Genomic DNA, 27,700 nt, shown 5'->3' with positions numbered 1-27,700 from the left:
ATTTTAAAAATATGTATTTCTTATTATTGCTTTGTCATAAGCCAACTCTCTCTTACAGATCTTTGGATATAGGAAATCAAATGAATGCTTCTGAGGAGACAAAAGTTACAAATGTTGGGTCTCAGGTAAGTAAATATGTAGATTATTCTAATTTTGGTAAAAAATGCTTGACAGTATGCTTTATTTCCGGGGGTTCAGATCTTTAGGCATTGAAATCACAAGTTTGCGTTTTCATTCAGGTGATGGACGTTTTTTCTATTTCAGCAGATTGACAAAGTCTTTAACAGCATTGGAACAGACCTTTTGACTGGTGGTGAATCAGAAAATAAAGAGGATGGGTTACAGAATAAACATAAAAGAGTAAGTTTCTTTGCAGTTCTTTGAGTATTTGTATTTATATTATATGACTTCAATAAACTATAGATTTTTGTTGGGAAATATTGTTTACCTTAATAAGAAACATTCCTTAAATGTTTTTATGAAATTTAAAAGTTATCAGTGGATCATGACCTGACCCATGTTGAGAAATAACATGCTTAAGGTGTTTAACTTACTTTATTATTCAGTCTCCCATGTGGTAACATGGCTAGATCCACCTGACCTCTTTATCCTTTCTCTTGCACATTGCCAGTCACATCTTTTGATAAATTCTACAGTGTCTGCTCTGCTTCTGTTTTCAATAAATATGAGTACCTGTGTGTGTAGCCAAGAAATTACTGGACAATGTGGTTTATAGAATTGTTAAGAGCATATACTGTGAGCTAATAGGTTAGCAAAGATGTTGCAAGACAGACCTTAAAGATAACCAACAAGGACCTACTGTGTAGCACAGGGAACTATATTCAGTATCTTGTAATAACATATAATGGGTGAGGATCTAAAAAAAGAACATATATATATTTACATGTATATATGTAACTGACTCACTTTACTGTAGACCGGAAACTAACACATTATAAATCAGCTGTATTTCAATAAAAATCTTTAAAAACATATAAAAATAAATTAAAAAATGACCACCCTCCTCCCAAAAAAGAAAAAGGCATTGAATTTCATGCAGATATTACAGTGAAAGAAGTTGTTCATGTTAAAAAAAAAAAAAGTTTTTTTCTTTTCGTTTTTTTTTTCTTCTTTTTAGGGCCACACCTGTGGCATATGGAGGTTCCTAGACTAGGGATCTGTCTAATCAGAGCTGTTGCTGCCGGCCTACGCCAGAGCCACGGTAACCCCACGGTAACCCCAGGTCCAAGCTGTGTCTGTGTTCTACACCACAGCTCATGGTAATGCTTGATCGAGGCCAGGGATCAAACCCTCAACCTCATGGTTCTTGGAATTTGTTTTCACTGCACCACAATGGGAACTCCGAAAAAGAAGTTTTTTCCTTCTTACTTAAGCTTTTTTATGAGTTCCTAAAATATTTTTGGAGTGAGAGTACTATTGAACAAGAATCTCCTGATTTTTTAAAATGACATCACCTAATCAGTATTCTCATTGTCTGGGAAAAAAATGCTTCTATTTTAGCATGGATCCTGTGAGCTTCTACCTCAAGTTAAATCTAATGGTAATTCGAAACACTGGCAATCAGTGATACAGTAGTAGTTTGTAGACTACTTGATAGCATCAAAAATACCAGAAAAGAAATCTACTGTTTTACAAATGTACAAATGGAGTTATGAAGATGGCCAGTTGATTTTGTTTTGTTTTGTTTTAAGGCATCACTTACACTTGAAGAAAAACAAAAATTAGCAAAAGAACAGGAGCAGGCACAGAAGTTGAAAAGCCAGCAGCCTCTTAAACCACAAGTGCACACACCTATTGCTCCAGTCAAACAGGTCAGAGTTCATTTCTTTTGTGTAATTCAGGAATACGACTTTTAAGGAGTAAGGAAGTATAGAACTTTGTCTACCTAGTAGTGTTTTATAATAATGTATTTCAGAAAATACTGTTTATATGTAGTGTCTAATAAATATGGGCATGAAGGATTTTCCAACAACTCCTTAAGAGCCTGCCTAATGTATAAAGTTTTGAGATAATGCTTGTTACCAATAAAGAGGAAGCTAGATGAACAGAAGGTTTTCTTAAAAAATGTTAGGTCTCATGGTACTAGTTCAACTCTGTTCACTTTGAAATGATCAGGAATATTATATTCATGCATTTACATATTTTAGAGAAAAAACTGATTTTCAGTTTTTGTCTTTATCTGTTATGGTCAGGTTTGTAACTTGATTTAGGAATACTTACCTGTATGTTCTGACCAATATTTATTTCCTGCTGTGTTCCAGGCACTGTTCTAGGTGCTTATGTTATAGCAGTGATTAAGGTTTCTGCTTGTAGAAAGCTTACACTTTAGTGGTTTCAGAAATAATGTTATCTTAAAAGCTAGCTTTAAATTTTTTTTGTTACTTCTTAATCATTAAAATTCCTCCTCTAGGAAAAATCTTTGTGGGCCAAGAGGCAAAATAAAGAGTATTTTGTAGATACTTACATAAGAACAGAGAAAATAAATTTCAAAAAATATTTTTTGATAAAATTTATAGAGTATCATTTTCTGTAATACAGATCTACTGAGAAAAGTGCAATTCTGTTTTTTTATGGAGGGCAGCGGGGGAGAGATTTTATTAGAGTTCACAAGTTAATGTTTCCTGTCATCAAATTGTTTGCAAATGTTCATCTTTTAAAAAGCCTTACTAAAGTATGTGGCAAGCTGGATTTGGCCATGGTTAGCAGTCTGTTGAGCTTATTTTTAACTCGTCCTTTAAAAGATAATTTATCAAATGTTTTGATTTTAAACTAAGTTGGAATTCTTGGAGATAAAGTAATTTCCTCATATTTTTCAGACTAAGGACCTGACAGACACATTGATGGATAATATGTCATCTTTGACCAATCTTTCTGTTAGTACCCCTAAAATTTCTTCTTCAAGTACCTTCACTTCTGTTCCTTCCACGGGCCTTGGCATGATGTTTTCTACTCCAATCGATAATACAAAGAGAAATTTAACCAATGGCCTAAATGCTAACATGGGCTTTCAGACTTCAGGATTCAACATGCCGGTTAATACAAATCAGAACTTCTTCAGTGGTCCAAGCACACCTGGAGTGACCAAGATGACATTGGGAGGAACACCTTCCACTTTGCCGAACTTCAATGCTGTGAGTGTTCCTCCCGCTGGTGCGAAGCAGACTCAACAGAGACCCACAGATATGTCTGCTCTTAACAATCTCTTTGGCCCTCAGAAACCCAAAGTTAGCATGAACCAGTTATCACAACAGAAACCAAATCAGTGGCTTAATCAGTTTGTACCTCCTCAAGGGTCTCCAGGTATGGGCAGTTCGGTGATGGGAACACCGATGAACACGATAGGACAGTCTGCCTTCGGTATGCAGGCTAATCCTTTCTTTAACCCACAGAACTTTGCACAGCCACCGACTACTATGACCAATAGCAGTTCAGCTAGCAATGATTTAAAAGATCTTTTTGGGTGAGGTGTCTTGCTCCTACTTTTGAAGGATCACTTCAGTTTTAATCATGGGTGAGTTGATTTACGTATTTATACAGTTGGCTTGGAGGAACTACTTCCATGGGAAAGTGAATCGTTCTATGGCAGGAAAAAGCCTGTTTTCATGCCAGCATAATAGTTGTATGGACTCCTACCAGTTGAGGTTTTTAAAGCTTTGAGGATTTTTTTTCCTCTTACCAACTCCTCTTCAGGTTTTTAAAAGACCCAACCCATATCAGTCTCAATGAGAAAAAAAGATACCTGAGTATCCTGAATAGCAGAATTTTTAAATCAAATGTTTATTTTGCTTGTAAATCTTGGTGTTAATTAAAAATTGAGTTGATGGTAATTGCAAGTTTCATCTATTAAGTAATACATGGTACACAATCTGTCTTCACAGGTCATTAGTCCTCATTTTAATATGTGAAAAATCTTGATGCTATATTGATTTGTTTGCATTTAATGTGACTTTGAGTGAGAAAAGGATAAACATAATGAAAAGGATCAGGTCATTTGCTTTTTCCAATCTTATTACTTCTCAGATGAGCTAATGTTTAGTAGAAAAGACTGAGCAAATACTGCAAAATTTAACCTTGATTTCATTGGTTTAAGCTACAGGCATCATTAACCATCATAAATGCAAACTAATCATTGTAAATTATATTTTAGCATGGTCTGCCTCAAATAGTAATGTATTTTTCTGCATTTACTTGGGTCTGTTTAGAATCATTTTTTTTCCTATTGTATCACAGACAGAAGAGGTATGTACTGATTTGTACAGATATTTGACAAAGCCACTGATGTCCTTTCCCTGACTACTGCCTTCATATTTCATTTTGAGTTCAAACTTCTGAGGTTGCAGCATAGATGAATTGCATTTTCAAAAGGAGATTTGTAAGAATTAAACTATATTTAATGAGTAAACTTTTGAGATTTCTGCTGTATTGTTTCAAATGTAATAAACTTTACCTCTGTAAAAATGAGCACTTGTATCTTCTGGTTACCAACAGATTACTTTTCATCGTGTTATGATAAAGTCTGACTTCATCAATTACTGCATCTGAAATTTAATTCTTTTCTAGGAATTTCAGGACCTTTCATTCATACATTTCTGTGTCTGTAATTAGCCATTTTTAGGAAGGAAAGAATAAATTCTTCTAACAGGGAACATGCTTTCTTTTTCAAAGCCTTTCTCTGAGACTCCTCTTTGATTTGTTGATTAGCTAGCCACGGAGTCTTTATGCTATAAATGTCATTTGTATTTTATTAAATTATATTCCATCATTACATTATAACTTTAAATTGATCTTTCAGAGAGAACTATATATAATTGCTGCCATATTTTGTGGTTCTTAATTATCTGAAACCAGCAGTCATTTAAAAGAAATCATACAAAGTTTAGTGTGCTGACACTATATTTATTCATTGAAAAATTTATATACACACAGGGATCATACAGTACTTGATTATAAAATGTAATTTGGTTATAATATTGCTGGCAACATTCAGTTAGAGGATACTTTAAAAAATAAAAAATCATCTTTCTGTTTGGGTTCTCTTTGACCTATACTTTATTATATAATTTTAGTAAAAGGACTCATAGGAATGCTGAAAAAACTTACGCAAGAAATGAAAAGTACTAGGAAGATCAAATATTTTTGGCAAATATACTCATACCTTGACCAGATTATCTGTCTTGTTTGTAAACAGTATCTATCTTGAGAAAAGTTTACATGTGGAATAAAATTGCTTAATGTTGAAAAATTTTCCTTTGTAACAATTCTAGTCACTGTTCATTAGGAAATTGCTTTATATTCTGTAAAGTAACTTGTGGTGAACTCCTAAGCAGAAGGAAAACTTAATATAACAATTTATATAATTTGAACTTCTAAATATAGATTATTTGAAAAATATATGTAATTCTTAGGTAATTTTCAAATCTTGATATTTGCTTATTCATTGAGGTAATGGTGCTACATTTTAAGAAAAATTTCTACATTGTTCCTACAGAATTTCTTGAAGGTATTTTGTTTAAATCATTTCTATCAGTTGAACTGTTACCACTGCCTTTTTCTGTTGCGAAATTGCCTCTTAAAATAGTGCTATTTTTAGGCTTATATTTCTCTGTGAACAAAATTTTCAAAGTACGAGATCACCTTAAAGTTATTTTAGATATCGACAGCATTTGAATCCCTTGTGCTTAGAGTAGAAAATTGGTAGGTTAAAAAGCCCATGTAGACAAAAAATACAAGACAGATTCCCTTTTATTTGAATTGTTTCTTTATTCTCCTAATGCTAAAGTGTGTGAAATATGTAGAGGATGTACAAAAGGAAATGAAAATAGACTTTGTACTTGGCTGGAGTTTATTTGTTTTGTTTTTATTTTGGAGCACTTATAACCCTTCTTTTCACCTGAATAAGTTAAGGAAGTAGGGGATTTTTTTTTTTTTTTAACCTGTAAAAATACCTCACATGATTGCTTTTACATATTAAAGGAACAGGTATATGTGAAAGTACCTGAGAGCAAGCACAGGGTATGCACCAAATAAATTTCAGCTTTGATAAAACTTTACATATTAAGTTGTGATTTCATGCTTTGTTATTTACTTATCTTGAAATAATTTAGAACAAAACAAATCTATAACATTTCAAACTCTATAGGACTCTAAGAGTATTTATGTTAGTGGCTTTAAACTATAACACTCAGTAAGAAATATATATTATATTACAAACTTAAGTATATGAAATTTATACTTGAAGCAGACGTTTCTGAAAATCTTTAATATATATAGTATACTCTGATTTTTTAAAAAAGTTCTTTCCTATTAATGAAAAAGCTGGTTACAATCTCTAAAAGGATTTCATTTTGTAGTTTGAGTAAAACTGACGTAATTCTGCACTCTCTCTCCCCAAGCAGATGTAGAAACAAGAGGGTCAGAGATTTACATGGCCTAACCCAAGGAAGGTCAGAGTCAGGAATACAGAAGCTAGATTTTTTTCTGATCTGCGGTCCAATGCCCTCTACCATATTGGCATCCTTTATGTCCTTTATTGTATGAATTCTTCTGGAGTTGCTTTTGTGGAGACAGTTTAATGTAGTAAGTATTATGTATTCAGTATTTATTTGGCACCGTAAATATATCTATGTTAGAAAAATTGACATTGAAAAGGGAGATGATGGAACAGAAATGTAAATAGTCAAAACCAGCTTCTGGGCTGCTGCTCTGAATTGTGGATGAGGATGGTTGGGGGAACCAGGTTAGCAGTGCTTGCAGTACCCAGACATGTAGGAATTAAAGCATATAACCTCGAGGAGGGGACGGTGTGGTTGAAAAAGACATTTCACCAAAATGGAGCTTGTTAGATATTAGTAATTTCTTCTGCCCAAAGTAGCTTAGTTTCTCCAGCCATTCAGGGAGGATTTAACTACTTGGAGTGCAGAACATGTATGTAATTTAAAATTTTTTAGTAATCACATTAAAAAGTAAAAGCAGAAGACATTGTAATAACTTATTTAACTGAACAAAGAAAGTATCTTTTCAAGATGGAATTGATTCAAGAGTTAATGATACTATTTTATATATATTTTTTGTACTTAGTCTTGCGATCCAGTATGTATATTTTACACTTAGGACATCTCAGTTGTCAGGCTAGTCACATTTTGAGTACTCAGTAGCCACATGTGACAGGTAGCTACTGTATTAGATCTTGTAGGTATCTATGGAAGGTAAAAAGCCAAAAGACTGAACTGTGGCAGCTGCCCACTTAGTGTCTCCCAGCTCCAAATCCATCCTTCTCTGCCCTGCTCTGATACTGGAGCTGGACCCTATATACACGTCTCTTTGGCCAGCTTGGCAGAATATTAGTCTTCATTGGTAAAGGGCCCTGAAGTGGCACTGCAAAGCAATAGCAACAAGAAGTCACTTCTCTTCTGGATTCTGGTTCTCCATTTTTATTCACTACAGGAGCCCAGCAGTCCCAGCAGAGAAGCCCCAGCTGTGCCTCAGTCACACTCTCCCTCTTTGGAACAGCTCCCGTGGGCTGCTTTCCACCACTCCCTCAAGCAGCTGTCTCCCATGCTGGCCCTCTGACAAGATTCTTCACCACTGGAGGGCTGAATGTTCCTGTGGAGGCCACGCCTTTACTGAAGTCTGGTGCTCAGACCGAGGGGTTGGAGTCTGGGAAAGAGAGCCTCTCCTAGTTCTTAGTTCCTTAATTTTCTTTTTACTTTCTTCCAGCTGCCTTTTTTTCCCCCCCCAACTGTTACTTCTGAACTCCTCCTTAGAATCATTTTCTTTTTCTTTTTAGCGCCACACTGGCAGCCAGGCTAGGGGTCAAATTGGAGCTGCAGCTGACACCAGAGCCACAGCAACACCAGATCCAAGCAGCATCTGTGGCCTATGCTGCAATGTTAACCCATAGAGCAAGGCCAGGGATTGAACCCCCATCCTCAGAGACAACATCAGGTCCTTAACCCGCTGAGCCACAATGGGAACTCCCAGAATTCTCTTCTATGCTTTTAAATAGCCACCTACTAGTTAACAGTTATTAAAATTTCCCAGTTTTTGTCTCCTGACTTCATTTTCACCAAGACCCCTCAATCAAGCCATTTAAAAGCGGGGCCATAAGATATGAATTTATGTGGCTAACAAAAGCCATAGGGAATTACATATATGCAGCTCATATTAAAACTTTCTAAAAGTTCTTTTGAGATGTGCCTTGAGTAGAAATATGATTTAGTTCCTTTTATATCTATTTGATGCAATTTCAATTTTTCTCCTTTTTTCTCTTTTTTGGATATACATTCTTTTGTGTGGTGGCCTAGGTTGGGAAAGCCAAACACTGCATGGCTTTCATATCAAAGTAAATGAGATGGAGGCTGTAACTCTGTAATGTTCAGAGTTTGAATGTGGGAATCAACATTTATGCAGGTCCCTTTCAAGTCCCTGCCAGTCTGTAAATGCAGTGATCAGACACAAGTCATATATGAGGCATGTCCACAGGCACATTAGGAGCATAAAGTGCATGAACTTTGGAGCCAGGTAAAGTTGGGGTTTAGGGGGGTATGTTTAAAAATTATTTCAGGCTAAAATAGCATTCTTGGTCTGTGAAGGTGGGATGAGTTGCTTTACATGGTTGTTCAGTTAGTACAGATCCAAAGTAGTTTTTTTTTTTTTCTTTTCTTTTGATCTTTTTGGGCCACACCCATGGCATATGGAGGTTCCCAGGCTAGAGGTCTAATCAGAGCTGTTGCTGCTGGCCTACACCACAGCCACAGCAATGCAGGATCCAAGCCGAGTCTGCGACCTACACCACAGCTCACAGCAACACTGGATCCTTAACCCACTGAGCAAGGCCAGGGATTGAACCTGCAACCTCATGGGTTCCTTAACCACTGTGCCATGATGGGAACTCCCCAAAGTATAGTTTTTAAGAGAATTGTGTCTCTCACAAGGTCACTTTGTCTCTAAGATGACTTTTGTGAAGAGGAAAGGCCTCCCGCTGAGATGGTATCCTCATTAGACTGCTCCAGTTTCTGCAGGGGATGGCATCTTTTCCCCAGCTCAAGTGATCATAATAGGCCTGTGCCTGATAGGTAATGATATCTATACCTGGATACTTAGCAGAGAACAACTCTAGCTCTCCATTGCCCATCATTCAAAAATCTCGAAAGGTTTATGGAGGAGACCAAAAATGGAGTCCAACCATTTCTCTAGAAATTCTGAATGAAATTAAACCCACTGTGAAGATCTTTGTGCCTAGGTTGCTTTGTTTTGGCCACATGTCAGTTTCCTTTGCCACACTCAAGCTGAGCTTTGGACTGTATTGTGAAACTTATTTTCATGCCAAGGGTGACACTGGATCACCAACATACAATGCTTCCTTGAGGACCCACAGGAGAAATTTCAGCTTTCAGTTCATGAGTAAATGTGCTTCTAAGCACTAGTTTGCCCTTATCTCTTAATGTCTCTGAATAATGTAGCAAATGACATGTTAACAGCTGGGGAGTTCCAGCCAAATTTGCAGTCTAGCTATAGCAAAAGTATACAGGATGTTAATTGCATGTGTTGTTCAGTACTTACCTTCTGGCTTTAACTGATTTTTTTTTTTTTTTTTTTTTCCCTTCTGTCTTTTTTTAGGGCTGCACCCACAGCTCATTGAGGTTCCCAGGCTAGGGGTCGAATCCGAGCTGTAGCTGCTGGCCTGTGCCACAACCACAGTAACACAGGATCCGAGCCGTGTCTGCAACCTACACCACAGCCCACGGCAATGCCAGATCCCCAACCCAGTGAGCAAGGCCAGCAATTGAACCCACGTCTCCATGAATACTAGTTGGGTTCGCTAACCACAGAGCCAAGATGGGAACTCCTGATTTTTGAAATTCTCATTTCTCCTTTGCTCTGATTTCCATTTTTAAAAAAGGTTTTGTATCATGTTCTTAGAAATGCTCCTTTTGGAATAAGGTCAAGTGTAAGTATGGAGTGAATGAGTTTAAATCTTGTCTCTTTCACTAACTGACCGGAATAAGTTTTCTCAGCTATGAAAATGAGGATCACATCTTACAGGCTTATTAGGATTAAGTGAAGGAAAAGTGCGAAGCACCTGACAAGGCTCTTGACATATGGTAAGTGCTTGATAGATATCTCCATCCACCTTTCTTACGACGGATAGAAGCCTCTAACATAATATCTGCTTGAATGAAGACAGATACCGCGCCCCACATTATTTGAGTACATTTGTTCTTCAGAAAACAAGCCAAAAATAGGTTATAGGCTTGGCACTGTGAGATTCTTGGGACACAAATAGTAGTGAAATAGAGGCTTTGTCTTCAAGGAATTTGCACTGTGGTTATGAAAATAGCTGAGTAAGCTGACAATTATAGGACAGTGTGGTATGTGCTGTGACAAATTACACAGGAGGGAAGGCTTCTTCAGAGGAGATGGGGCCTGAGCTCAACTTTGTGGTAGCATTTTAAAAATTGTTTTTGGTGCTAATGACTGCTTAGGAATTAATTTTCCCAAATTAAGCTGCACACAATGGGAGGGGATTAAAGCAGGTAACTCCCAAAGTCCTTTTGAATTCTAAGATTACATGAAAACTGTTCGAATTAAAGTCAAATGATTTGATTACCAAAGTGGAATTAATGTTGGCTGAATAAGCCCAGAATGACACCAATGTAAGGAGTAAAATAAGTGAGCTAAAGTGAGTTTTTTTAAGTCATAATTATGCTTTGTTGCCTCTTTAAGAAGTTGGAGAATCTATGCTTGTGAGCTCAATAAAGATAAACCAAATAAATCTACTCCTTTAAAACAGTGGTTGGTTTCTGGGGGAAAAATGTCTGGCATTAATGTATTTAGTCTGTAAACCACCAGATGTCACTGTCTCCCAAGTAATGACCCATTACATTTTTTTTTTTTTTTTCAGGTACATTTTTGAACATTGACAGACAAGCTGTGACAGATTGATGTCTGGCTTGTAATATTGACTCTGTAAGAAGGCTAGGATCTCACAGGAAGTACTTGTCAGAGGTGTGTAGGTTTGTTCCATCTTGATTTTTTCTCTTTTTCTTTTTTCTTTTTCAGCTACACCCATGGCGTAGGGAAGTTCCCGGGCCAGGGACTGAATCCGAGTCACATCCGCGACTGTGCCACACCTGCAGCAACGCCAGATCCATAACCCACTGCCACAGGGACAAGCCAGTTTATTAACCCATGGCGCCAGAGTGGGAACTCCTCCATACTGATTCTAGATATATGAGCTCTGTCCTCTATTTGACGTATTGAAATTAACCTGGACACTCTGGATTTTTTCCTGTGTTTTCAAGAAAAGTGAAAGTGGTAAAAAATTCTCTAAAATGTCCTCTCTGATCCTGACTTCCTCCCTCCCACGTTTTCAGGTTGCATTATTATGATGCAACTATATCATAATACTACATTTATCATCAGGGTTTCTGTGTTTTATCTCAGACACAATCTAAGATATATTTGAAGTCAACTTTCATGATGCATAGAGCAAAACTGGAATGTTTCCATGCTATAATAATGTTGGATGAAGTGAACAAGTATTTGCCCAATTTACACACAAATAGGGATATCCACTGAACCAATATATACCAATATATAGTGGGCAGTAACACATTAAAGAAAAAAGTTATCTTTACTGCCAGAAAACATGCTCAAAAATTGGTAATCGAGTATCTTGTGTTGGGGGCTGTGGGCATGGGATTCTCCAAGACAAAAGGGTTAGTAATTTGGTAAAGGCAGCCGTGACAGCCAGCGGATGAATAGGTGGATATGATTTCTGCTTCAATTCTGCCCAGTACCTCTAAAGAACTAAGTACTTCGCTCATTTTTCTCTGTGCCCATTGGCTTCAACAGTAAAGTGATGTAATTTGCCTAGCCTAATTCTCTAGGTAGTTATAATCTCAAAGGAGCAGTGAAGGATGAAGTTCACACATTTCATAAATATAAGGAATTCATATAAATTCTATGAAAAATGCAAAATACTCAAATTATTCCATGCTGTGAAAAGACATCCTACATTTCTGTATTTTGATTATTTGACTTTATTTAAAGTTTTTGTTAGTAGGTAATTTTTGCCTTAACTGGGAAAAATTCATTTTCATTAATTGGGAAAATTTTTAATTTTTATTAATTGGGGAAAATATTTAATTAGTTACGTTGAGGAATGGAATTTGGAACTTACTGTGTTTCGAGGGTGTTCATGTATGCCGCCTTATGTTTGTAAAGCATTATAGAGAGGTTTTTTTTTTAATAATGGTCTCTCAATTCTAAAGTTAAATTACAAGAGAATTTGGCATTTGACCAGCTCAGTGCAGTGCGGGGGCCCATCCCTGGTCCATCTAGCAGTGTCAGAGGGGATGGGAAGCAATATAACATATATGGGACTTCCAGAGGCCTGTTGCCATAAAAGAGGAGGGGGACGAGAAGGGGAGGAAAGTTCCCTGAGAAGGAGGAATTGCTATAATCTGGGCAAGCTCCTCGAAAGATATCCTAGTCGGTATTATTTTCTGAAGGGAAGAGGTTTTTTTCTGTACAGAATCATGGGAGGTCACCAAATACATGTTAAGGGCTGGATTTTTTTCCTAATGAATATTTGGTCTGCATATCCCCAGCATAGACCAAAGCTTTAGTTTTGCGGCCCTTGTGTTTCTCCTCCATACATAATTTCCTCTGCCTTTGCTGTGTTTGATATTTTGAGATGGGGACTGCATGTTCTACTGCTCCTCTGTAACAACTAAACTGTATAAATTTAGCTCATGATCATTGTTCCAGCCTTGTTTTCTACCATGAAGTACACTCATCCAGCTCTGACACTCTGCAAGTTTCCCCAGGTGCCAGGCTCTCTCGTACAAATCTTTGATCCCACGTTTTTTTTTATTTTATTTGCCTCACTCTTTCTCATCCCTGAAAGCTTAATGCTATTGTCCCCTCTTCTAGGAAACCCTCTCCCATTCTCATTTGCAAGCTAGTTAGGTGTCCTTACCTGTGGTCCCATTGCCATGTGTTGTCACTCACTATACCATACAGGTTCATTCATTTTCTTGTTTATTCCTTCAAGGGAAATACCACGGTTCAACCTCTATCACCAGTGCCTGAGAAAGGGCTGCCACATTGTAGGCCCTCAAGAGAAGGAACAAGTGAATAAATGAATAAAATGAGCCTCAGTTCTGGAACGTCTGGCTTTATATTTTCTCATCTTGATCATCAACAGTTCTGGCGTAGAAGCTAAGGATATAGGCTCTGATGTCAGACTTCTTGGGTCCATATCCTATCTCTGCCTAGTTTCCTAACTGTATGAACTTGATCAAGTTTCCTTAAAATCTCTGTGCCTCAATTTCCTCGTCTGTAGATGATATAATGATGATGCTTATCTGAGTCATTGTCAATGAGTTAAGTGCTTAAAATTTGGCACCTAGAGAGTCCTCTGAAAATGTTAGTTATTATTATAAACCATCTAAATCAATACACACAAACCTTGTAGATTCAGGTGTGTTTCATGAGCAATACATTCTGCAGAAATGGTTAGTGCTCTTAGCAGTCATTGACCCTTAAGAGGTCTTTCCCTAGGCGCACTTCCATTATGTGTTCTAAGAGATTAGTAACCTAAGGGTATCTAGAGGTTGAGGGATGCATTAGAAACTTCACCAGGGAATGCTTTCTGTAGCAAGAGAGTGTATTTATCATTATTTTTTTTTCGTTTTACTTCTTATGGAAGTTCCCAGGCTAGGGGTCGAATTGGAACTACAGCTGCAGGCCTACACCATAGCCGTGGCAATACCAGATCTGAGCCGCATCTGTGACCTATGCCACAGCTTGCAGCAATGCCAGATCCTTAACCCACTGAGCGAGGCCAGGGATTGAACCCTCATCCTCACTCTATTGGGTTCTTAACCTGCTGAGCCACAATGGAAACTCCAATAATTTAATTGTACTTGCTTTTGATGTATGAGTGAGCTTTCTGGAGACAGGTAAAGACTTGGTAGTGTGATTAGATTATGTGTTTTCCAGGAGTCTTAGCATTCTCAGCCTTGAGGGGTTGTGGATGGCAAGCTTGGTGGCCCAAAACTATGTATTTTTTTTTTTTCTTTCAATGTTCTTTCTCTCTCACTCTTTTTTAAAACATTTATTTTGTTGAAGTATGGTTAATTTATAATGTTGTATTTATGGTTACAGCAGAGTAATTTAGTTATACATATACACAATAGTTTGCACCTGCTAATTCCAAACTCCCAGTCCATTCCTCTCCCATCCCATCCTCTTGGCAATCACAAGTCTGTTCTCTATGTCTGTAAGTCTATTTCTCTTTCATAGATAAGTTCATTTGTGTCATAGTTTAGATTCCACACATAAGTGATATCATATGGTATTTGTCTTTTTCTGATATCTCTAAGTCCACCCATGTTGCTACAAATGGCATTATTTCATTCTTTTTTATGGCTCAGTACTATTCCATCGTATATGCATACTACGTCTTTATCCATTCATATGTCGAGGGACTTTAGGTTGCTTCTATGTCTTGGCTATTGTAAATAGTGGTGCAATAAACATTGGAAGTGGATGTATCTTTTCGAATTATGGTTTTGTCAGATAGATGCCCAGGAGTGGGATTCAGGATCATGTGGCAACTCTGTTTTTAGTTTTTAGAGAAACCTGCATACTGTTTTCCATCGTGGCTCTACCAATTTATATTCCCATCATCAGTGTGGGAAGATTCCTTTTTCTCCATACCTTCTCTAGCATTTGTTATCTGTAGACTTTTTAATGAGGGCGATTCTGACCAGTATGAGATGATACCTCATTGTAGTTTTGACTTGCATTTATCTAACAATTAGCAATGCTGAGCATTTTTTCATGTGCCTGTTGGCCATCTGTATGTCTTTTTTGGGGAAATGTCTATTTAGATTTTTGGCCTTTTTTTGGTCTTTTTCTAGGGCCGCATCTGCAGCATATGGAGATTCCCAGGCTAGGGGTCTAATCAGAGCTGTAGCCACCGGCCTACACCAGGGCCACAGCCATGTGGGATCCAAGCCGCATCTGCGACCTACACCACAGCTCACGGCAACACCATATCCTTAACCCACTGAGCGAGGCCAGGGATCAAACCCGAAACCTCATGGTTTCTAGTCAGATTCGTTAACCACTGCGCGCCACAACAGGAACTCCTGGCCCATTTGTTGATTGGGTTTTTGTTTTGATTTTCTACAAAGGTGCTAAAGCAACTCATTGGAGAAAGGATAGCCTTTCTAATAAGTGGTTCTGGAGCAACTGGTTGACCACATGGAAAAGGATGAACTTAGATGTTTATCTGATTCCATACATTCAAATGAACTCAAAATGGGTCATGGACTGAAGTGTAAGAGATGAAATAATTAAACTTTTAGGGAAAAAAATAAAGAAGATCTTCAAAACCTCAGGTTAGGCAAAGATTTCGTAGGTATGTGAACAAAGTATAGTCAATGAAGGGACAAAAATTGATACATTGGACTTACCTCATCAAAACTGAAAATGTTTGCACTTCCAAACACAGCATGAAGAAAATGAAAAGACAAGCAGCACTCTGGGAGAAAATATTTACAAATCATATTATCTGATAAAAGATTTGTACTGCAAATATATACTTATACACCTCAATAAGAAAGCAAAATACTCGTTTTGAAAATGAGCAAAATATTTGAATAGAAATTTTACTAAAAAATGATGTGAAATGACTAACAAGCACATCAAAATATGGTCAAGGTCATTAGTCATTAGGAAGATGCAAATTAAAACCACAAGAGATACCATTTCATACTCACTAGAATGACTATACCGAGACAGACAATAGGAGTTCTCTTGTGGTGCTAAGGGTTAAGTATCTGGTGGTGTCACTGCAGTGGCTTGGGTTACTGCTGTGGCAGGGGTTTAACCCCTGGCTTGGGAACATGCTGTGGGTGCAGCCGAGAAAAGAAAAAAAGATAGCAGATATTGGTAAGGAGGTCAGAAATGGGAGCCCTCATACATGCCAGTGGGAATGTAAAATATTGGACCACTTTGGAAAATAATTTGGCAGTTTCTTAAAGGTTTAAACATATACAGTCCACAAATTCTATGCCTGGGTATTTCCCCAAGAGAAATGAAAAGATTTGTCCACAGAAAGATTTGCATGCAAATGGTCTTAACAGTTTTATTGGTAATAGCCAGAGACTAGAAGCAAAACCTAAATATTCACCAACAGGTCAATGGAGAGACACAATGTAGTATGCCCATACAATGAAATATTCCACAGAAAGCAAAAAGAGGAAAAAACTACTCATACAGTTGGCACATGGACAGACCTGAAACTCACTATAGTAAGTGGAAGAAGCCAGACGCAAGAGACCATATATTGTATGGTGTGCAGTGTGTTGATTCCATATATAGGAAATGTCTAGTAAAGGCAAATCTATAGAGACAGAAAGATTGATGGTTGCTTGGGGCGGGGGGCGGGGGAGGCCAGTACGAACAGCAAATATGAAGGATCTCATTGAATGAGAGAAACATTCTGTCCACTTCATGCTTTATGGTGATTCTTGCACAATGTGGTAAATTTACTAAAAATCACTGACTGTCCACTTGAAATGGGTGAAATATGATATGCAAAATATACCTTAGTTAAAGTTGGAGGGGGTAGTATGGGTCGTGGGGGTGGTGGGGGGAAGAAGAGAAGAGGGAGAGAGAGAGGGAGAGAGAGAGAAAGAGAGAATGAGAATAAGAGCAGGCTGGCCTGAGCCAGGCTGTTTGGATCTGACATTACTAAGTCTAATGTGTCTTTGCTTCATTTTCCTGTCAGTGAAGTTGGGAAAAATAATAACTACCCACCAAGCAGTATTGGGAAGATTGTGATAATATATAAATAATACTTAACATAGAGAGCTCAATAAATATTAGCCACCACCATCAGCATCATAGTTATTAAGCTACCAATGATCCAGCTCTGATTTAGATCAACTTAATTCAAATCCTGGGAGAAGAATTTGGACTGTGGCTTGCAGCGGGTAGTGGCCGGTCTTGTGGAAATGACTCCTGGGGAGTCTGAGACTCTAAAGTGCAGGATCTGTCAATCCCATGCCGACTGGGGGATTGGGACCCTGTAGCCTCACAGACGAAGGCTGTTTCTTCATGGCATCATCATTTATGGTGGGGTCATCCTGCGGCCCATAAATGTGGGAGCAACACACGGTATTTCTTCCCCAGATCAACAGTGATTTATGTTATACCACTGCCTGCCAGGTCTTCCTGGCTCGGAGGACAGGGGACTTGGGAGCACAGGAAGGACAGATAATCTCATGAGGGTTTCTAGAGGAAGTGTTGTCTCTGTGAGACTTGAGCATTCCTTGACATTTTCCAGATGAAGGGTTACCCAGGCAGAGGGTAGAGTTTGAGTAAACCCCAGACATGATAGGGAGCTTGTTGTTTTGTTTGTTTGTTTTTTGTTTTTTTCATCTTTTTGCCATTTCTTGGGCCGCTCCTGTGGCATATGGAGGTTCTCAGGCTAGGGGTCTAATCGGAGCTATAGCCACCGGCCTACGCCAGAGCCACAGCAACTCAGGATCTGAGCTGGGTCTGCAACCTACACCGCAGCAACGCTGGATCCTTAACCCATTGAGCAAGCCAGGGATTGAACCTGCAACCTCATGGTTCCTAGTCAGATTCGTTAACCACTGAGCCACGATGGGAACTCTGATAGGGAGCTTGTTGAACTCAGTGAAGTGCTGGTGTGAAGAGCAGAGTGCCAGGGAACAAGACTGGAGTCCCACAGAGGGACCTCTGTGCTGTGATGAAGAACTTGGATTTTTCTGAGGACAGTGGGGACCAGTGAAGGGTACTGAGCAGGTTCTAGGACTGGCTCAGCTGCCTTCAGTTCAATGGTCCCAGTGGCACTTACACACCATACCTCAAGTGATCCTGCCATGTTGATCAGGAGCAGATAAATGCCCTCCTAGAGGTTTGTGGCCTGAGTTTTGCATTTAGCCTCCTTGAGTGCAAGTGTTCCTTCAAGGACTGCATCCATACTGGTGTCTGGCAGAAAAAACGGTTTCATGGCTCTCACGAGGGGCCTAAAAGGCCGTAATGTGGTGACTGAGAGCTTGTCTTCAGGGCTAGACCTCAGAAAAGCAGAGGCTTATAAATGTATGCTTACTTTTACTTCGCCCTGGGTGCCTGCTCAAGCTAAGAGCCCATTAATAAGCCCCAGCAGCTGAGGGGCAGGTATTGTGCCGGTTACTATGGCATCACCTTGGAAAGGATCACTCAGTGAGAGCCACAGCCGAGCCGAGGTAGGCAGGAGGGGTATGTGGTCAGAAGCTGCAGGAGGGGCTGGAGAGAGGCTGCAGATGCTGTCGCTGGTCTCAGGACACCTCGTGGGCTGGAACCCACTTTAGCTTCTCCAGCTGCAACCCAGGGAGGGAGCCAGGCTGCGCTCAGCCTGAGAGTGGCTGCCTGAGATAGCACCAGAGGCTGCTGCTGAGCTGGGAGCTGAAAGGGGCTGAATTCCCAGTTGCAGACTACTTAGCCTCTCCTTTTTTGGGGGTGGGGGGGTATTGTCTCTTCTTGAGAGATCTGGGCTGGGGTTCATCTCCTTTTTGATTTTATGTAGTCACCTCCATGAGAACTGACTTCCAGGTGTTCATCGGGGAAAGCAGAGTGGTCCCCGTGCTGGAAACAAGAAAGGATGACAGTTTCTGAGACTGACTGTTGACGGCTTGGAGGTACCCACACCCCCCATTCAAAATGCCTTTCAAAGCATTTGATACCTTCAAAGAAAAAATTTTGAAACCTGGAAAGGAAGGAGTGAAGAACGCTGTGGGAGATTCGTTGGGGATTTTACAAAGGTAAAGTTTGAATGCAAACTTTAGGTTTATTTATGAGTAGCCTCACGTTGCTGGTGTTTGAGAGATTTTGCTTCATGTTTTTAAAGCCACATTTTAAAAATGAGTGGGTGGGTCGAATTAGAGGGCTTCTGGAGCCCCTTCTAGCTCCAACAGACTACACCTAGAGGAAAAGAAGATGCATCAAAAGGGTAAGGTTGAAATAGGAAAATACCAAGGTAAGCATTCTGCTTATGCAGCAGAATGTACTTACTGGAGATGTATTGTGTGTTTAGCATTGAATTAGAAGAGATTCAGGGAGATAAGCTTTCATGTTAATTCAACAGTAATAACAAAATCAGGAACCACTTTATATGCTTATGCTTGGAGCTGAAATAATTTTTCAGAATTTTTCACTTCATTTTTTTGCTCTAAATGAAAATTACGTATTTGCAAATTGTGCAGCTTGTAATATAAACTATATAAAGGGATTCTTAATTGTACAGTTTTCAAAGAGAGATAATTACATAAGAGTATGAAGAAAGTAACTTAAAATTTAGTATTAAAGCAGGAAATCTTACATGATTAAGTGGGAAAGTGTTAAGTACTATCATTGAATTGAATGTTTTTGTCCAAAAGAAAAGACAAATCTTTTTAAAAAGTAAAATATATTATTAGAAGGAAAGTTTTCCATTAATGAATAAATTGATGTGACATTTTTAATTTGTGATTTTTTTCTTCCTTTTTTGGTATTTTAAAAAATTTTTATTTCTTTCTCTTTTTCTTTTTTTTTAATTTGTGATTTTTGAAAGAGACATAGTAAACGCCTTCCTAGGTTTCATAGGTGAATTAATAAGCAGCCCTATGTGCAAGGTAAAATGACTCCTTTAATTTCTCTGATATAAATAAATAACCCTTGATAAGATTATTATGATTATATCTAGTCTTGAGTGATAGTGCCACCTGGTATCTCCTTTTACCTTTTCTATGTATGTGTTCTCTTAAATTAAAAAACTATCATTTAAAGGACTCTTTCTAGGCACACCGAGATTCATTCCGCTTCTTGTGTTTTATAACGGGGCGGGGATGGGGAGGAGCTATTGTCAGTGTTACATTTTCTCCTGTGTCACTCTTGATGAACTTAGCAAGAAAACTGTGTTGGGCATCTTATTACTTTGGTAATTAAAAAGAAAAAGTTTTCAATCACGACTACACTGAATTATCCTGCATAGATGGAATCCTACCTCAGTGACAGCAGGATAAACCAGCCAAACATAGGAGACAATTATAATAACCTTTCCTTTTAAGAGTGTTTATCTTTCTGTCGAGCACTCCCAGGTAACATGTTATTACAGTGGAGTTCATTTGATTAAAAATGCAAAAGGAAGGCACAGTGGCTTAATTGGCATAGTCAGATGATGACAAAGGAATTCAACAAAATCAGGAATAAATACCATGACTTTGGACCATCGTCACCATTATAAAGCACCAAACTCTGTGCCTTAGTTTATAAAATACTTGACAAGAAAGTACTTAAGAGTTTTTTTTCCCCCCAACTTTAACATCTTTTTAAATTTTAATCATTTTTTTTCAATAAGGGACTTATCCTAGATGCTGGTTTACTATGTTTGATTGAATGATCCACTTGAAGATCCTTTTCTTTACTGAATTGGTTTGCTTAGGGATGTAGCAAAATTAGTAATTTCTAAGTTGTGTGACCTCAAACTCAAAATTGAGTTATGTGTCTAAGATTCTGAACAGCTTCCTCACAACTGCATGATGGAACAATAAAACACTAGCTTACAGTTCTGGAGACAGAGAATACACTAAATATATTCTAGGTGTTATCACTGTCATCATAACTGCAGAACGGCTTTAGAATAAATAAAGCCAACTTGCACCTCTTCTTTTAGTGTCCCCTAGAGAGAAATTACTGGCAGAGGAAGGAAAAAAAAAGGAATTAATTGGCTGGTGATCTAAGTTGATCTTCAGCTGTAGTGGTCTTTGAGCAGAGCTCCAGAATTCGGGCTTCTCCAGCAAAAACAGCTCGCCATGCACTTGGTGTTGACCTCACGTCTATAAGTTAATTTATAAAGTGCCTTGCCCAGAGCCTGGCATGTAATGGACATTCTCTGTCATTGATTTTACATAAAACCAGTTGACGGAATCCAATGTGAAAACAAAAAATCATAAAGAACCGTTTTCTGTTTGTGATGGGGAGAAACACTGAAAGTTAGAAATCCTGACTTTCTAACTTAGCAATCAGAATCAATCATAGGAGTTCCTGTCTTGGCGCAGTGGAAACGAATCCGACTAGGAACCATGAGGTTGCGGGTTTGATCCAGTGGGTTAAGGATCCAGCGTTGCCGTGAGCTGCGGTGTAGGTCGCAGACGTGGCTCAGATCCTGCGTTACTGTGGTATAGGCCGGCAGCAACAGCTCTGATTAGACCCCTAGCTTGGGAACCTCCATATGCCATGGGTGTGGCCCTAAAAGATCAAAAGACAAAAAAAAAAAAAAATACATCATAGATGTCTAATGATGTTTAAGACAGATCATCTAAATGGAATTTTGGAGATGCTTTTTAATCATGGAGTGATTAAACACAGAGTATTCCTCATGGTTAGGGGAGTGTCAGACACACAGGGAAGCGTCTGAAGTCTACACATGGGGCTGATGACAGCCAGGCATTATTACCTTCCTGGAGAACAGTCGTTGGTAAGAAGTAGCTGAATAATTCATCAGCTAAAGGGACAAAAATATTTTAGAGGTGTAGGAAGAAAGATGATGCACTCTCTTGCAGTCCATGTTAGAAAAGATGACACAGAAAGCATGGCATCTGGAAATTAATGTCCTAAAATTGATATAAGGCTTGTTCAACTTAAATTAAAATATGGGTGTCCTCAAATTACTTACATGAAATAAATGATAATAACTAACACTTAGTATGTTCCAGGTACTATAAAGTTATTTAATTCTATTAACCAGGCCATGAAGTAGGGCTGATTTTAATCACAGTTTTGTAGATGAGAAAACTGAGGCACAGAGAAGTTAAGTAAATTGCCCATGGTTGCATAGATTATAAGAGGCTGAGCTGGATTTCAAACCAGACATTCTGTGCCCTATGCTTCTTCTCTCAACAAGTGTCTGCTCTTCCCACTTGATGTCTTGAAATTTAACAACTCACTTAGGTTTAGGAACTTACTCAGGCTGAACTTTAGCTAGTGACCTCTGGATCTTAAGGCAAGTATACTAATCAGTTATAGTATGGAAGATTTTTCCCTAAGAGAGACTGAAAGGGAGTTTGGTCTTATAAACATTCATCTCTCACCTTTAGAGAGTTGGTACCAATCCCTGTATTGAGACCATCCTTAGCATTCAGCGGTTGTGTATTGAACGTATGTACCAGGCATGTACAGTCTGCTCTGTAGACAAAGGCTGGTGTGTGACAGCCGACTCTAACATCAGGGGATCCTGGGTTCCTACTGCTGTGACATCATTTACTTTCTGCCTGTGTGACCTCAGGCAACTTGGCTCCCACCATCGCAGTCCAGATGATTCTATTGAAACAAAGGACAGATCTCTCTCCTGCTCAAAACCTCCTCTCAGTTTTCTACCTCACTCAGAGGGAAAGCTGAGTCCTTTCAATTGCCTTATGTAGGACCCTGAGAAATCTCTCTGACTTCGTCTCTGACCTTCCTTGCCTGCCTCCAGCCACACTCTGCACTCTTACTGGAACTCCCTGGATGTACTCCTGTGCTAGCTTTTGTACCCTGAAAGGTTTTCTCCCAAATAGTCCAGCGGATCATTCCCTCACTTTCTTCAAGTCTCTTCCCAAAGGTCACGTTCTCAGGGAGGACTCTCCGGACCGTCCTATTTGAAGATAAACCTCAGAGTTCTCATCATGGCTCAGTAGGTTAAGGACCTAACGTCTCCATGAGGATTCAGGTTCGATCTGTGGCCTCGCTCAGTGGGTTAAGGATCCAGGATTGCTGCAAGCTGTGGCATAGGTCACAGATGTGGCTCAGATATGGAGTTGCCATGGTTATGGTGTAGGCTGCTGTGTGGCTCCAATTTGACCCTTGGCCCAGGGACTTCCATATGCCGTGGGTGCAGTCATTTAAAAAGAAACCTTGCTTTCCCTCCTCCCACCCACTCTCTGTCCCTCTTCCCTGCTTTATTTTACCCCACCTGTCTCTCAGGTAGGGTTCCCTAAATGCAGAGCCTGAGACAGGGATTGGGATGAGTGTAGGATGTAATTTATTGAGAGGGCACTCTTTCTGGAAAAAACTGGGAGAGAGGGGGTAAAGCAGGATAGAAAAAGAGAAAAAAAAAGCAAGGACATGATGTCAGATAATGCACAGGGACCATGTCACAGTGTGGAAGCTCTGGAGCATCACTGGTACTGGGCTGTCCTTTTGAGTGAAGGGAGCAGCCTTTATGTCTCACATGGGTCAGTCATTGACTATGGGCTGCCTGGCAGGGATGGAGGTTTATGATGGAACTGCCTCGTGGCAGGCAGTTCTGCTAGACGGGAGCAGTTGCAAGCTGTTAGCAGATCCAGAGGTGTGCTGGCCTGAGAAAAGGGACCTGGGGAGTGCATGACAGCCCACTTATGGCACCACTCCAGGTCCACTCTCTTCTCCACACCCAGTTCACTCCAGGTGAACAGCTTCTTCAGGACTCTCTGATCCTAATTCCTGAGAAAACTTCAAGGGAAGAGTTGGTGGGATGCACTCCAGCTCCTACTGCTCTAGCTGGTCCCTCCTCCCCACCTGTTCTCGATTCTCCTTACTTCTGTTAACTCGCTTGGTGGGCTGATCCAGACCTCAATCCCTGGGAAGTCTAAACCATTGGTTAACACACACTTACCAGTTATGGGTGCTGTGTTTCAGTTAAACTAGTCAAGGTAGTATCAGGAGTTGTCTTAGTGAATCACCCGAGTGCCAGACTCATGCCTTCTTGCTCCTGTGAATGAGCAACAGTCCTAACTCATCCCAAGGCTCAAGACCAATATCCCTTTCCAGAGTGGTGGCCCCTGGCCTTTCTTTTAGGTCTTGGTATGAAAGAAAGGAGAGGAAGTGGACTGGGGAAGAATACTCTTGTGGTTTTGGGTATTCTCTCTTTGAAATGAATGTGAATGGCCAGAGGAATGACGTTGGGCATCCCTGTGAAACCATGACCTGACCTCACCTAGTCTCCATCTTCAGGTTCTTATTCAAAGGGGGAGGTCACTTAGGGTCAAACTGAAGGGCGAATGGCACTGCTAGTCAGATCCACTTCAAAGATGTCCTCAATTACTGAACCACAAGAAACCAAGTTATTTTTTAAAAAAAGTCATAGTGTCCTTAATCTCTGATCCTTAATGCACTATTTATTAGAAATTAGTACACAGTTTTTAAAGTCTTCAGGCTCCTCTTGACATCTCTGCCTTGTCTAAGCTTCCAAGAGCCACATTCGCAGCTCAAGAGAATCATTTTCTTGGCTGTTGCCGGGATGTTAAATCCTGTGTCATGGGGGAATGCCCCCTGTGTTAGTTTCCTAGGGCTGCTGTGACAATGTACCACAAACTGGGTGGCTTAAATTTATTCCCTCACAGTTCTGGAAGCCAGACGTCCCAAATCAAGCTGTTGGCAGGGACATGCTCCCTTGGAGAATCTGGGGAGGATCCATCTCTGCCTCTTCCTCACTTCTGGTGGTGGCTGGGAAATCCTCTCCTTCCTTGGCTTGTACACACATCACACCAATCTCCGCCTCTGTTGTCACATGGCCTTCTCCCCCTTAGCTTCTCATTACACCTGCAAAGACCCCATTTCCAAATAAGGTCACTTTCACAGGTATCGGAGTTTAGGACTTGAATTTATCCTTTGAGGAAGACATACATACATCTTTTTTGACAAGCTGTCCCTTACCCAACTTTACCACCCCTGCAGCTCCCTCAGATCCAGCACATGCAGGATCCATTCCGAGGCATACTCTCCTGCTTCCTGCTGGTCAACATTTAGGAAGGTCAACATTAGTCAGATCCTGCTCTTTTGTTGGTATGACCCATCCTCTCCATTGGCAGGCCTACCCAATATTTGCCTAAACTCACACAGTCTGGTATTTGGTCCTAATTATCAGTCTGGTGGAAAAAGAGGGAGTAGATCTTCAGCATCATCTTATAAGTCATTTGCTCCATCTGAGGCTTTTGCATAGTTTCCAAGTAAAAGGAGGAGGGACATCCATCTCCCAAAAAGAAGAGTGGCCACTTCTGCAGGTCCAGAGGGTTCAGAGGAATCTAGGGCTTTAGATGTTCAAGTGCATCTGCCCTTTAACCTGGCACTCAAAATCCTCCCGTCCCAAGCTCTCAGGGTCTCATTTCTTGTCAGGATCTCAGTCTAGGTAAGAGACCTACCTAGACTCCAAATTCCATTTTCTCTAGAGTTCTGCTACTTTTTAAAATGAAGCTTTTGTTTTGGAATAGTTTTCGACTCACAGAAAATTTACAAAGATAGTACAGAGATTTTCTATATCGCCTCATTCGGTTTCCTCTGATATTAACATCTTATATTACCACGGTGTGTTTGTCAAAACTAAGACACCAACATCAGTACATTACTAATTAAACTCCAAAACTTCATTAAAATTTCATTAGTTTTTCCATTAATGTCTTTTTTCCTGTTCTAGGATCCAGTCCAGGATACCACATTGTGCGTAGCCAGCAGGTCTGCTCTGATCTGTGGCAGTTTCTCAGCCGTTTCTTGTTTTTCTTGACTTGGACAGGCTGGAGGATGACTGGTTGGGTACTTTGTAGAATGTTTCTCAGTTCGAGTTGTCTAATATTTCTCTCATAATTAAATAAGATTATGAGTTTTGAGGAAGAACATACAGAGGTGAACTGCCTTTCTCAGTATATCACATCAGGGGAGTACATGGTGTCAACATAACTTATCATTAAATGGTGCTAATCTTTTTTTTTTTTTTTTTTTTTTTGTCTATTTAGGGCCATACCTGTGGCATATGGAGGTTCCCAGGCTAGGGGTTTTATCAGAGCTGTAGCTGCCGGCCTACACCACAGCCACACCAATGCAGGATCTGAGCCGTGTCTATGACCTACACAACAGCTCACAGCAATGCCGGATCCTTAACCCACTGAGTGGGGCCAGGGATTGAACCTGCATCCTCATGGATACTAGTCAGGTTCATTGACCACTGAGCCATGCTGGGAACTCCAGTGGTTCTAATCTTAATTGCTTGGTTAAAGAAGTGTTTGCCCAGGTTTCTCTTTTTTCACTTTGCTATTCTTTGGAAGCAGGTGCCTAAGTCCTGCCCACACCCAGAGGGAATTCTGAAATTTTTACAATGAAGTCTTGCACCTGATTTTCAGTCCTTTCTGCCCTCCAACTGCAGGAGATGAGGGTTGCTTTAAATGGTGACAAGAATTGACTGACGCACACTTTCTCTTAAATCGGTGATGGATTGCCTGAATCCTGTCATTTTCTCTCTTCAAAGCATCAGTGGCATTTAACAATAGCCACTCATGGAGAAATTGCTATTTCTCCCACACCTCCCAAAATACCAGAGATATTGCAGGAATCACTGCATCCCCTTCTGCCTGTATCCCAGTCCTGGTCATCACTGCTGAAAGTCTTAGCATTTGCTTTGGTACCACATACCAGGAATTACCATCAGTGTTGGGGTTCTCATTGCCAGCCAGCTAGTGAGTTACCAAACTCTAAGATCTCATTCATAGGGTCTGCTTCCTAGAACAACTATCTCTTTAAAAAATTTTTTTTTTCATTAAAGTATAGCTGATTCACAATGTGGTGCCAATTTCTGTTGCACAGCAAAGTGATGCAGTCACACACACACACATTTATTTTCCTATATTGCTTTCCATCAGGTTCTGTCCCAAGAGATTGGATATAGTTCTCTGTGCTATACACTAAGGTCTCATTGCTTCTACATTCTAAATGTAATAGTTTGTGTCTTCCAACCCAAACTCCCAGTCCATCCCACTTCCTCCCCTTTCCCCCTTGGCAGCCACAAGTTTGCTCTCTATGTTTGTGAGTCTGTTTCTGTTTTGTAGATAGGTTCATTCGTGCCATATCTTAGATTCCATATATAAGTGATATCATATGGTATTTATTTTTCTCTTTCTGACTTACTTCACTTAGTATGAGAATTTCTAGTTGCACCCATGTTGCTGCAAATGGCATTATTTCGTTCTTTGTTATGTCTAAGTAGTATTCCATTGTATATATGTACCCATCACCTTAATCCATTTATCTCTTGATAGACATTTAGGTTGTTTCCATGAAACACTTTACATGTTTCTACTTACACAAAGAAATACATAGTATCATTTGAAGTTCTTAGTTGTAATCAATGGAATCCACTCTAGCTAAAGTGGAAAGAAATTTAGCAAAGCACATTAGTAAGCTTTCAGACTCCCTGGGAGCACCAGATCTGGATGCGCTACCTGCAGTAAAAAGGCAACAGAGACGATTAGTATATCATACCACTAGATGGTTCTAGATGGAAAAAACAAAACAAAACAAAACAAAAAACCCAAATAACCCTAAAAACCAGCCACCATCAGTGCTTGCCTCTAAGTACTAATTACGACCCAGAATTCTGCCACAGAAGTCACAGAGGACCCAGCTGCCCCCACCATTGCATTTGTCACCATTTGCATCACTATTTCCTTTGCATACTGCATCCTCCTCTTGTTGCTTCCTTTGGTACCTAAATTTCACTCATGTGCTTCTGATCTGGCAGGGTCCATGTCACAGTTAACATCATAGCTACCAGAGAGCACGGGAAAAGCAGTGGCACAGGAAATATCAAGTGGCAGTTAGACTTTGGGCA

The 27,700-nt window shown here is 39.7% G+C and overlaps 2 protein-coding genes across 6 annotated transcripts in view; both read left to right on the top strand.

Annotated features, from left to right (window-relative positions):
- The window catches only part of SCYL2 (SCY1 like pseudokinase 2), a 65,560-nt gene extending 59,489 nt beyond the window's left edge, over nt 1–6,071 (top strand). For 3 of the 5 annotated variants that reach the window (XM_021092722.1, XM_021092719.1, XM_021092720.1), the window contains 4 exons: nt 59–125; nt 265–360; nt 1,713–1,832; nt 2,838–6,071. In XM_021092722.1, the coding sequence (XP_020948381.1) occupies nt 59–125; nt 265–360; nt 1,713–1,832; nt 2,838–3,485 (931 nt within the window). In that variant the 3' untranslated portion in view covers nt 3,486–6,071. The remainder of the gene's footprint in view (nt 1–58; nt 126–264; nt 361–1,712; nt 1,833–2,837) is intronic. The other 2 variants (XM_021092724.1, XM_021092721.1) reach the window with 1 other exon arrangement.
- Nucleotides 9,806–27,700, top strand: part of SLC17A8 (solute carrier family 17 member 8) — a 67,832-nt gene continuing 49,937 nt past the window's right edge. The window contains 2 exon segments of the mRNA XM_021092718.1: nt 9,806–11,028; nt 18,664–18,872. Of these exon segments, the coding sequence (XP_020948377.1) occupies nt 18,772–18,872 (101 nt within the window). The 5' untranslated portion in view covers nt 9,806–11,028; nt 18,664–18,771.

This window comes from Sus scrofa, chromosome 5, assembly GCF_000003025.6.
Source record: "Sus scrofa isolate TJ Tabasco breed Duroc chromosome 5, Sscrofa11.1, whole genome shotgun sequence".
Lineage (NCBI taxonomy): Eukaryota > Metazoa > Chordata > Mammalia > Artiodactyla > Suidae > Sus > Sus scrofa.
The sequence above is the reverse complement of the archived record's forward strand: the minus strand, read 5'-3'. Positions and strand labels throughout refer to the sequence as shown.